Source organism: Eucalyptus grandis, chromosome 1, assembly GCF_016545825.1.
Source record: "Eucalyptus grandis isolate ANBG69807.140 chromosome 1, ASM1654582v1, whole genome shotgun sequence".
NCBI classification, from domain to species: domain Eukaryota; kingdom Viridiplantae; phylum Streptophyta; class Magnoliopsida; order Myrtales; family Myrtaceae; genus Eucalyptus; species Eucalyptus grandis.
Window position 1 is genome coordinate 42,232,630 of NC_052612.1, and position 12,953 is coordinate 42,245,582.

Consider the following 12,953-nt stretch of genomic DNA (forward strand, 5'->3'; position numbering starts at 1 on the left):
GATTTTGGTGATCGGGATTTTTTTTATGATTAGTAGATTAGTTTGGGATCAGGTTTAATAATTTGATGTTTTTTGTGATAAAAATATTAGTTCGGGAAAATGTGAACGAATGTACCATTTTGGGAATTTTGGTTGTATTATTAACTTCATTATTAAATATGAACAAAACAAAGACTGGATGATAAATATAGACATAATTAAATTCTGCAGGGAACCAAAACCAAAATGCGCATCGGTTTGCTAAACATGATGAAGCTCCGCTTACCAAACTCCCTGAGAGTTAGCTTATTTTCTCCTAGTTGGTAATTTACTATATAATAGAACCTAGATTTTCGCGCGGTATTTGGGTTTCGGACAATGCCAAGAACCATAACTCACTTCCGAGTAAATCACCAAATGCATTTTTCTCATTTTTCAAAATAGCATTCATATACTCCTAAGTAAAATCCAATATTGAAAAGATCAAATTGCCTATACAATTTTCTTTTTATCTTTTTCTTGAATGTTTTGGGTGAGTACGAGGACGAAAGATGTTGAAGATCTGCATATAGGAACACCAGAATGAATGTAAAGATGCCAAATGACTTCCAAATATAATTCTCGGGGATGTACCTGATACATTCAAAAGTAGAGCAACGATGAATGGACTGTCGTGATCTCGATATTTTCAGTAGAGGAGGACGGCAAACCCCTACAATTTCTATTAGGATGACTCCTAAGAAGCTGGCGAAGGACAACAACGATACCATCTTTGAAATGTTTACTAATGTTTCGCTCTATCCTGTAGTTACTCTGTTCTAATCTTTGTCAATGCAATCCCTCTTTACAGTATACAAAGATGCTAGGCTTCGTTGGGATTTAAACCGGCCCCGTTGCATCATATGCGCATACCAACATCATTCAGCAAGTCAACCAGACCAAGTCACACGTTTGGAGCTATAAGATAGAATGATTCATCACAGAACATCGTCCAAGCCCTAAGGTTTCCTCATGTGTTTTCGAGAGGGTAAGAAGCTTTACCCTTGACTCGGTATGAGATCTGTGGAAATGCAATATAAAAATCACCCGCCAAGTGCATCGAGCCAAGGAGCTGGTGAAATCAAAGTCCTGAGACTTCCAATGTCTGAAGCATATGAACCCAATGCACGCGTCACTCCGTCAAAGCACTGACAATGCTTTGGAAAATCATGAAGTGCACCGACATTTAAATTGATGTCTCGCACATTTTCGCTGTACCTATTCTATAAAACAATTAAGAATTTACACGATAATGCAAGGCCCTACCCCCTTTCCTTGGAATACAACAAAAAAGTGCTATAATCGAATGCTGGTCAAGATGCAAATGGTGAAGCAATTAAAATTTGCTTGTTAGCCCGCCGTAAAATGTATTGGACCAAATCAATCTGCCTTCTACCGTTGAGCCTCTATATGTCCAGCTGATCAACGTCGACCATAGTTGCAGATTTCTGAATAAGTTCCTTACGGACGTCCACCTGATATGGAAAATTAGGAATAAAAACTGTCACAGAGGACAAAATATTATAGCAGTCAATGAGTTTACGTATGCAGGGCTCTCATAGCCCAAAAAAAGGGGTCGCCTGGCCCTTGTAGTTGTCCTAAGCTTCTTCACTATTCTCATGGGATAGACTGCTTTTCAGCAAGGCTCCATCATGGAAGTGAATAATATCCCAAAGCTTATTCTTAAGTAATTGTGAGATGATGATCTTTCATAGATTTATGGTAAGCAATTAACCAAAGCCTTATTCTTCGCGTGAAAAATTATAAGCGAAATTATTATTAAGAGTAAGCAGAACCAACTATCAACGCATGACCACATACCCGGGCACCCATGAGAGAGGAGAAGACCACATTAGCTTGAGCGGCATCCTCCACCACCAACTGCTTCAGAAGCCTTCGTTCAGGATCCATTGTCGTTTCCCAAAGCTGCAAAGGCATCATCTCTCCCAAGCCTGCATCAGCATCAGCGAAAGTGTGAACAAGCATCGGCTGCCAAGCAAGATCTAAATTCATGACTCAATGAGGGGAAGCAGAGTGAAATGCAAAGACACAACCCAATACTGGCTCTCATCTACATCATCATGCCCCTAACTGCAGCCTTTACCATAAGTTTTCTCACCTTTAAATCTCTGAATGTTGTAGGACGCATTAGGAGGGAAGGAATTCTGAAGCTTCTGAAGTTCTGCTTCATCATAGCAATAGTAAACTTGCTTACCCCTCTCAACCTGACATTTCAATACAAGCAAATTAAAGCTAGCAAGGGTCCACTTTGGATACAGTGAATCGAGATATATTAAAAATAAGTGAAACCTTGTAAAGTGGTGGGACTCCAACATAGATACAACCTTCATCAAAAAGGGATCTCTGCAAACAAAAAAGCCGGTTCAGTATGTTGGGAGTAAATTTAACATCTATGCGGTTTGGTTTTTTAAGGTAAAACAATCTAAGAGGAATAATCACCTGATATCTGAAGAAGAAGGTCAACAACAAAGTTCTAATGTGAGCACCATCTACATCAGCATCTGTCATAATAATGATCTTATGATACCGTAAAGAATCCTTATTGAAGTCTTCTCCCTTTAATCAAGGAAATCAAGTAGACAGAGTAAGCTTTGCCGCTTATGAAAAGGAAAGAAAATTTGTGTCAATAGAAACAAGAAAATCTTGGACCTTCACTCCAAGTCCAAGACCAAGAATCAGATTTTGTATCTCTTCATTCTTGTACATTGCTGCCTCATCTTTTCTTTCAATATTCAGAATCTTTCCCCTTAGAGGAAGGATAGCCTGATAAAACATATTTGTATGGTAACCATGAATATTCATGTGAGTATTGAAGTACACTACGGTACGGTAAGCATATTTAAGCAAATTGTGTATCATTACTTAGATGCAGATTTTCCAAACTACAGCATCTTGCTGACAGGTTATAGGAGAGAACAAAAAGAATGACACAGCAATTCCAGAACTGACGAACTCAGAGGTCAGGCTAGACCAACAGCCAGCACACAATTCTAATAAACACAGCATGGTTGAAGTTTGAAACAAACTGCACAGCCGTTGAGAGGTGATAATGCCTCAAAATACTTGACTGCCTGTCACAAAGACAATCCAATTATCAGGACAATCCACAACCCTGCTTAAGGCCTACAATTTTCCAAAGGAGAATTCAACATTCTTGACCACACCAGGAAAATCAGCATACTGAGAGAAAAGTAAGGCTGCATTTGGGAAGGGGCTTTGGGTGTCAAAGCCCATTTGGCCAAATATTGAGTGTTTGGGTAAAATTTTGCCAACCCCATTAGGGAAAAGTAGGCCTCCACAAGGCTGAAATCCCAAGGCAGGTCCTAGGCTGCCTTGGCTTTCAGCATTCTCAGCATGCCCTCTTTAGGGTTTAGTATAAAAATTTCGTTCCAAACTATCCTCACTCAATTTTCGTTTCTCCGTTTTTGCCCTCATGATATCACTATTCATCTATTCTTTTCCGTTGAGTCAGCCGGTATGGTTGCGCATGGCTGCGAGGGGCCGACAACAGGCTAGAGAGAGTCCGGTATGGTTGCGGCTACCCCAGTGACCATCACCGGCTAGTCACATGACCTCAGCAAGTCGTGGCAACATCAACTAAAGCATAAGAAATCCACCTTGGAAGAATACATAGATTCCTTGGATGACTATGTCCAGAAAGAAAGGGCATCACCCTCCAAGTAGCATATCATATTGCCTGGGATAATGAGCATAAGAGCTAAAGGGCCAGATCTAGGTTGCGCGACCCCCCGCATGTTGCGGCGACCCAAATCTATGTCACACGACCTCCATGAAGTGCCGCCTTAGGTTGTGCAACCAGGCATTCCTGGCATAGTCGTTCGACCCCCCACAAGTCGCGCAACCTCTCGCAGAGGTTGCAAGGGTCACTTGACCAAGCCACCCTTGTCAAGGTCGCACAATCTCAGGCAAGCCTCCCCCGGATCGGGCGACCTCACTTGCCTAGGTCACGCGACCCACGCCAGGGGTCACCCAACCCCAAGCGACCCTCACCAGTGGTCTCTGGCCCTTTGTCAGCCTTTTTCTTTTTTTTAACCAAAATTTTTTTCTTTTTTTTAATCACAAAAGTCCTTTGTAAAGGTCCTTCGTAAATATAATTTCTCCAAACACTATTTTGCTCGAAAATACTTCACAATGGACTTTCATATTACAATTTAACAAATGCAATTTACATCTTTAAAAACCCCTTTAACTTAAAGTCCTTCGCATTTTCCCAAAGGCTTTCCCCAAAAGTCTAACCAAACATACCCTAAGAGTATAAACCTAAAGAACGACTATTTCCATTGTGGTTGGATTTTCTAATCAAGTTTCCATTAAACAGCTTCTCCATTCAATGATTGGTAGGAAAGCAATAAACTAGACATCTTGTTACTGAAAAGGAAAAAATTCTATGATCAATTCTTCTCTGTAAGGACAAACCATTTCACTAAAGCAAACAGCTGTTAGAACTTCTCCAACCCCAAATATCAGACAAGCAACTGTCACTCAGGTTCTGTGTTTCCAAAAGGGAGAGCATTTATCGCCTAGCTGATCCTATAGCACCTCTATTGAATCAGCTTCAGCACTCCAAATAAAAATCATCCAAAATATATATCACCAGAGTTAGCCACTACTCTAAAAGCTCGGAAAAAACTGACTAGTATTGACAAATTATTATAAAAAAAATTCCAACGCTATACCAAAATTATACCTGGAAGCGTCTATCACGCCCCTGCTTTGCACTTCCACCAGCTGAATCCCCTTCAACTATAAAAATTTCTGTAGAAAGTTGAGCATCAGATATCAAATTATTATATGTTTAAGTCTTGAAGGTGTTTTTCCAACTTCAAGTCCTCCTAGAGCATCCCAATATACTTGTGGAGAAGTGTTACCAATTTTTTGCTTTAACATGATTTTTAAAAGCGAGTGCAAGCTAGATAAAGATATTGGAGAATGCCATGGTTGATCATGACAGGTCAAGAAATTGTAATTGCAGTGAATGGACTTCCACAGGGAATACAGGCTGCAAACTACTTCCAATGAATGATTAAAGCATCCTCTCATACGGAGGTACCAATATGAGCTTCCATAAATAGTATCATCTACCAAATGTAAGATCTTCTATTACATATCTTAAGCTTCACAGTAATTCCAAAACTGATGCAAACAGCATACAGTATGCTACAAAGGATCTCCAATGAACCCCGACCTTTGCTTTTGCATGATCATATATCAAGACAAACTTCTCTATCCACTGCGGATAATTCCAAATACCCAACACTCATTAGTACCCTAGAGAATTTTTTTCCAGAGGAAACAGTTATAAGGATAAGATTGGTGAATGATAACATATATGCCCTAACACATCATTCTCAGGATTTATATTAACAAATAGACAGAGATAAGGAACAAATAATTTATCTTCCTCATCTTTAGGAAGAGATTCATTCTAATTACTCATGTAGAAATAAAACATAGGCAGCTTGATGTAAAAGACAAAAAGAAAGAATGGGAACATCTGACATCAAATAATATTGTCACAATAATAAGCTATGAAAAGCTTAACATGAAAAATACAATTTACCAGATTCTTCTGGATTTGTACTCGAGCAATCTGCTAGCTTTCCAGGAAGAGATGATGATCTCAAAACACTCTTTTGTCTCACCAGCTCTCGTGCTCTTTTTGCTGCCAAAGCTGCCTAGACAAGAAAAGCAGCACAAATCAGAGAAACTTCAAGCTCACAATTACTGGTAACTGTTTCCAAAGTCTGCACGCTTAATCAAGTGCAGCAATTAACAAAACATAACATTTTTCCAGCAAAATAAGTATAAGTGCACCTTGAGGGCATTCAACGACTTGGAAAGGATCAAATCAAGCACATCTGGATGCAACTCTAAGTATTCGGTAAGATACTCTTGCACAGATTGATCAACCAATTTGCGTACTTCTGGGTTCCCTAACCTTGTCTAAAGGAAGAAAAAACAGTCAGCTAAGTATAACTGATGCAAACAATTGCCAAATTGAGACATTAATAAAGAACTTCTGGTGAAAAACCATATGAAGTTTCAAGTGAATATCGCAGTAGACAATACCTTTGTTTGTCCTTCAAACTCTGGATTTGGAACTTTGACTGAGATAACACATGTCAGACCCTCCCTTACATGCTCACCACTCAAATTAATGTCTTTGTCCTAAATGCAAACGAATTGGTGCATTTAGATTTGACAAATACACTTATTTTCCACTTCCACACACATCTCATATGCTTAATTTAAAAATCCCAGCTTGAGAAGTTGCACACCTTAATGGCCTTTGACTTCTTCCCAAGGTTATTGAGTGTTCGTGTTAACGATGCCTTTAAACCATCAATATGAGTCCCACCATCAACCGTCCGTATGCTGTTGGCATATCCAAGCATTGTATCGGAATATGCATCTGAACACCTAACCAACATTGCATGAAAAACAAGGTTAACTATTATTATTGTTCTACTCACGATTGGAAGGAATACAAGGGACTGTCAATTTGTTGAGTATGACAACATTGCCACTCTTGTGGTAACCAAAAATCATCTTATGTCAAAACCATCTTACGGTAACCAAAATGTTGTTATACAGCAAAGCAGTGAGAATATATATTTACTAAATGAAAGTTCCAAGTATAAATAAATTGCACAGACAGATGGCAATAGGAAAGTTAATGTAACCCAAAATCACATGTTTGACAATTGAATCCTTAAATCAGCATAAGAAGAGGAAAGAAAGCATACCACTGAAAAGCGACATCAACTGTCATTCCGTCTATTTCTTTCCTGAAACCCACGACATCATGAAGCGGTTTCTGTGTCAAAAAACTGTCAGGACTTTTCAGTAGACACAACTTAAAAGAAATAGAAGAGCACACAAATTAACATGAAGCAAGAGGGATATTCCTGTAGGATCTTCACATGGTTTTAGTTAAGGCGCTAATTTGAGCGCATCAGAGGTAAATCAGCGCCGAAGAACTTCAGATTACAAAGAAGTAAGTTGACAGTGTCAACCAAAACTAAGAAGTGACACAGACAGCTCAATGAATGTTCAGATGATCCAGTCATCTCCTACTAAGGGTTGCCAATTCAGGCAGTCTGACTTTTAAAACAGCTCTGTTAGCAGAAGAGCACTGGCTAGCAATGGCAATTTAACCCGCTCCATCACATACCCGCGTTGCCCCACCCCTAATGGGGCAGAGAAAACCCACAACAAGTGGGTTTTGAGGGGAGGTGATTGGATCAAATTTCTTTCCCCACATGTTGGATGGGATGCGGATTGATTTAGTCATCTTTGCCTATTATCTGCCCCAGCCCATGCCTTAATTATTTTAATATTAAAATTTAGTGTTTCCTATTACATGATTTATAAATAATAGGCATTTGTCGTCTTTTTTCATTGGTGTACTTACTGATAATCATTCTTTCTTTAATTAGAGTTGAGTTCAACATAAACACGGAGAGAGAATGACAGGTTGGGGGAACCTGAATGCTCTGAGCATTTGGGATGGGGCATACAACCTTGCCCTACCAGGGCATGGGGTGTATAAGGAGCCAGCTAACTTATTATGGGGCAGGGTTAGGGGATGCAACCCTGCTCCAGCCCCACCCTGCCCCTTGGGGCACTGGAGTAGAATTCCTATTTAATTCATTTATAAAGATCCAGACAAAGGTGGAATTTTCTTCAGTAACTTTAATTGTTGAAGTTAAACTCTTCAATTAGACTATTTGAAAGCAAGATCAAGAATAATAAACAATCTACAGATTACCATCATTTCTTGGGAAGCAGAAGGGACAGTAATAAAGGCAGGCATACCTTATCAGTGTTTAGCCAGCTCACATATTCAACCAATCCTCCTGCGTAAAAGTACTCATTGTGCTGAGTCTTCTCCGGATTATCATCTTCTTTTTTGAAAGTAATCCTGAGCTGCAATGCCCAAATCAGAAGACACAATTGAGCAAAATATGACAGGAAACCTTAAGATTTTCACATAAAGTCATGCACACAAATGCATAACCTAAAAAGTTGTCCATATCTGCTGAGTAGATGCATGCTAACATAATACATAATCAATGTAATGAAGCAAAGTTTTGCAAAACCATACTTTAGGGTTTAGAAAAGCCAGCTCCCTGATTCGCCCAGCTATAGTATTGTAATCAAACTGAATTTCTGTCGTAAACACTGTAGCAATAAAGAAAGCAGACATAGGAGCGTGTATCAGCATATATAAAGCATTAAAAATATAGATAAATTCCAACAAGGTAATCCTCTAGGCATATGGTGTTGTCAAGAATTACCTTCTTTGTCTGGCCAAAACTGTATGCATGTCCCCTGACGATCCTTTGATTCAAGTGGAAGCACATGACATGTTAAAGTTGTCACAGGTTTCCCACGAGAATATTTCTGTTGGTATTCCATTCCGTCACGCCAAACAGTAACTTCCAATGCCTGACAACAGCAAGTTACAGGATTTAACTTCTAAAATAAAACGAAAAATAGTCAACAAACCTAAAAAGAAACGCATGTAAGAAATTGTCAGAAAGATCATTGAGATATTTTGGACAAAAAGTCTTGCAATCCCACAAAACTAGAACCTTGAAGAGCACCATATTAGGTTTAATTTAAGTTTCTGAACCTGTGAGTATTCTCTACCATCTTTTGTAACACTCTGTAGAGACCACTAAACCTGTACTTCAATGGATTACGTACAAGGCAGAGCCTTTATCCGCATTGTTTGTGATTGTTCCTAATTGATCCTGAGAAAATTAACCAATAGTGACTAAACAGATCCCACTTTCTCCTCCATTTCCCGGTCCATGTTTTGATACCTATATGGGGAGTGGAGTTAAAAAACTATGTGATTTTCTAGAGAACTGCTCAGTAAATCAGCAAGGCTATTCTTCAATTACACAGGCTATGATAGATCTCACGCACCTCCCTTTGGGCCTAGGTACCCTTTTAAGATATGACTGGCACTACCTAGGTCTAGGTGCCTGGGTCTGTTCCCCCTTACAGCCTTTGACCCTCCATTTTCTATTTGTTTTAACCAATAATAGAATCAAAGAACACCTTTATCTTATCTTCCAGATAACCTCATAAATCTTTAGGAAGTATCCCCTCAATGCAACAACAAATAGGCAGATAAGTTGACAAACAAGAGAATGCTCACCTCAGACAGCGCATTAACCACTGATAAGCCAACTCCGTGCAAACCACCTGAGACACTATAGCCACTACTAGAACCACCAAATTTACCTCCTGCATGAAGGATCTGCAAAATGTAACACAAGGGAGATGCATGATACTCTGTTACCATTTCAATGATAAAAGATGTCAGAAATTGCCAAATATCCCTCGCTAATGACAATATCAGAAAATTCCAAACCACCTAAACCCCTGCCCATACAGATATATCCATGCCTAAAGGCTTGAATCGAAATATGAAAAAAATCAGAGCATGAAACAAAAGGCAAATCAATAACATGTCCCAAGCATGAAGCATGCACGCGTGTGAATACATGTGCAAGCACAAGGGCAGGCACATGCAAGAATACATAATTCACATAAAAAAATAATCTCACAAATGAACTTTTTTATCATACCATCAGGCAAATATCTGACTCATAAATTATTTGGAGAAAAAGAAAACCATTTACATATCCTTTTTAATATATCAGTCCTTCTCAACAAAATTAATTCAGGCATTGCCAACCCATAGCTTCTTAAACAGATTAAAATTATATATTTGCTCATGAGAGATTACCGTTAGCACAGTCTCCAATGCAGATTTCTTGGTCACGGGATGCAAGTCTGTAGGAATCTGCAATTTGGAGAAATGCTATAAATTTAGCAACACATATCATCCAATAAAATTGAAATGACTAGTTTCTTAATTCAAACTTCTGCACCTACTTATAAGGTGGACATTGTGGAACTCTATTGGCTGACTGATCAGCCAAAGCACCAAGAGAAAGTTTATTGTCCAGTACATTTTGAAAAGGATCCTGTTAACTAGTTAACCAGGCGCACTTGTTCAGCATACTAAAGAGGAATGATTCATTTTCAAAACAGTGGTCACACATACACGAGACAATCAACACATTAAAACTGCAAACCTTATTTAATTGCTTAAGAAGTGCCCAGAGGCACTTGTTTACATAATCATTTTGAAAATGGTCGCAAAAGGAACTCAGGTCAGTCAATGAACATGGCCTCTGACGACATCTCCAATTCAATAGTAGAGGAAGTAACATTGAGTTTCAGATTTTCTTGCAAGAGGTTCTTAACTGGACCATAATAATGAGGATCAACTTCATATCAAGAAGCAAGTAACAAAGAACGTTTTAATAAGATGCTCCCACATTCAATTAGCTTATTTATCAACAATGGAGAAGGTACTGTCCTTTTGAGGGCATGCAGTAAAAATAACGCATCCACCATGCCTCCTCAAAAAAGTAGACAATCTATAAGTTCTGATTCAGATGCATGATATGAAAGGTGTCTCCTGAAACTACACAGATGGGATCCATACCCCTCGCCCATCATCAGTGATGCTCACAGAGCCATCTGCATATAAAACGACATCTATGTTGGAAGCAAAACCCGCCTGAGCTTCATCAACGGCATTATCCAGTATTTCATAGACCTGGTAGACCGCAAAAACAAGAGATTAGTGATGTATTGACAATTTGTATCCACTAAATTGATTCACTAGCAATAGTACAGCTACTGCAGATGAAAAGGGAATAATGGCCATACCAAATGATGCAAACCACGTGGTCCAGTGCTTCCAATATACATACCTGGCCTTTTTCTAACAGGGTCTAAGCCCTCCAGTACCTAAACACATCAGTACACAATCCTTAGGTGATGATGCAAGCATCAATGACAAAGATGAATAAGCAAACCAAAACATCAAATATATAACACATGCTAGTTCATCCATGACAAAAAAGAATCAAGATTTAACTGTCAAAACTTATACAACTACTAAAGCCAACTTGAAACTAATATAACTGAATAGCTCGGCACAGTAATGTAAGTACGCAAACCAATTTGGGGAGATCTATAGAGTATCAATAACCTGAATTTGCTCAGACCCATAAGTTTTTGAGCTTGTGCTCCCCTGAAGAGCTTCAGTCACGGCGCTGGTAGACATGAACGCCCTCAGAAAACATGCTTGACGGCTCGGCAATTGAATGGTCACTCTCCTTAATGGATAACAATTTCTGCACCGATAACACACGAACACAACGATTCACAACGCCAAGAACAATTAGACCCCACTTTCAAGTCCCGGGCAAATTCAATGAACAGACGAGAGTAAAATGCTTGCTCCCCGGCACAAAAAACGAATTCGCGAAGCAAATAACACTTGGAAATCCAGCGAAATCGGCACTCGAAGGCCACAATGAAGAGACTTTCCAGGCAGGACGGGCCAATACATCGCCGAGCACCACCATACCAAGCTACCCATCAACTAAAACCCCCGAACAACATCGCGAAACGCATCGCTCCACCCAAAAGCTCGCGACTTTACTCCATAGAAATGAAACACGCGAAGCGGGTAAAAGAGGAGGACCTGGGCCTGAAGAAGACGGAGGAGCGAGGCGCGTGGGCGTGAGAGTGGAGAGGGGAGTGGGCGAGGAAGCGAGAAGCCATGGTCCGGAAGCTGAGGTGACGAGGCGGTTTCAGGAGAAGCGCCATAGGAGACTGCGAAACATGAGGAGGCTTGTCCGAGATTTTAAACCGGAAGCTGATGATGTTTTTTTCTCTTTTTTTCTCGTGAGGACGATGATAAAAACCCCGTTCTTCTGTCCGTACCTCTGAATTGTTTTTATTTTTCCCTCCTCCCTCCCTCACCATAAAACCCTACCCACTCTCCTTCGCTGGTGCTCTTTTTTTTTTTTTTTTTTTTTTTCTTTTTAATAAATTTAATTCGTTAACAAATTGGGGGTTACAATTCTAGATAAATTCAGAGTTTACATCAATCAATTATAATGTTGGCATTTGGTCAAAAGAGATTTAAGAAAAATTTCAAATAAGAGCGAATGTCTTTATTCTCTCAAATAAGAGTATGAAGCAGATTTTATTTCAAATAGGGAACTAAAGTGGTCATATCATTTTTAAAAAATGGCCTAAATTAGATATGATTGTTTCAAAAAATGATCTGACATTTTCGGCTAACAAAAAATTCCAGCCAATCAATGATGTTTTCATCTAAGCATAATTTTAATTTTAATTAAATTAGATTAAAAATTTAAAAGGGCTAAAATATAGGGACCCTCCCTATGTGTGTTTTCTTTTTTTTTAGTTTTGATTTTTTTATGGAAATAAAAAAAGGAAAAAACTTAAAAAGACAAAATTGCCTTTCACCTAATAATGAGTGTAGATCTTTCTTTGAAAGTGACAAAATTTACCTCATGTTCTTATTTGAAATAATGTTCACTTCCTACCTTTATTTAAGAAAATGATTACACTTCGAGCCCTTATTTATAATTAATTAAAAAATTATAATGTTATCGTGACCGGCAATTAAAGATAAATGTATTAGTCAAAATTATCTATTTGTATTAATTCGAAGTTATTTCGTGTTTAGGAAATAACTTTCTATGCGATTTATACGCACGACACAAGTTCGATTTTTCACACAATCAAATATAATTAATTCCATGTCTACATTGACGGATTTATGCTTCATGTCGAAAAATCTTGCCCTCGTCATTTTTCTGAACTCGCAACAAAATATTTAATTTTTTTAAAGTTTTTATGTAATGCCCTTGCAAATTGATAAAAGTCAATAAAAAATCTAAAATCTAATTATTATAGATAAACCAAATCTTTATTCTTATCTTTTTTTTGGGCATAAGTTACAGTCTATTTCTAGAGCA

The 12,953-nt window shown here is 38.6% G+C and overlaps 1 protein-coding gene across 1 annotated transcript; it reads right to left on the bottom strand.

The window, feature by feature from the left end:
• Positions 1–1,091: 1,091 nt before the first annotated feature.
• LOC104444038 (DNA gyrase subunit B, chloroplastic/mitochondrial) lies at positions 1,092–11,849 on the bottom strand. Its single transcript, XM_010057619.3, has 21 exons — positions 11,645–11,849; positions 11,147–11,291; positions 10,822–10,902; positions 10,595–10,708; positions 9,827–9,883; positions 9,233–9,334; positions 8,361–8,511; positions 8,168–8,244; positions 7,879–7,989; positions 6,807–6,877; positions 6,339–6,480; positions 6,130–6,228; positions 5,875–6,003; positions 5,621–5,735; positions 4,748–4,815; positions 2,689–2,802; positions 2,479–2,595; positions 2,329–2,382; positions 2,138–2,243; positions 1,840–1,970; positions 1,092–1,493 (listed from the first exon to the last, which is right to left on the bottom strand). The coding sequence occupies exons 1-21, from the start codon at positions 11,767–11,769 to the stop codon at positions 1,425–1,427; spliced, it is 2,178 nt and encodes a 725-aa protein (XP_010055921.2). The 5' UTR covers positions 11,770–11,849; the 3' UTR covers positions 1,092–1,424.
• Between the last annotated feature and the right edge of the window lie 1,104 nt (positions 11,850–12,953).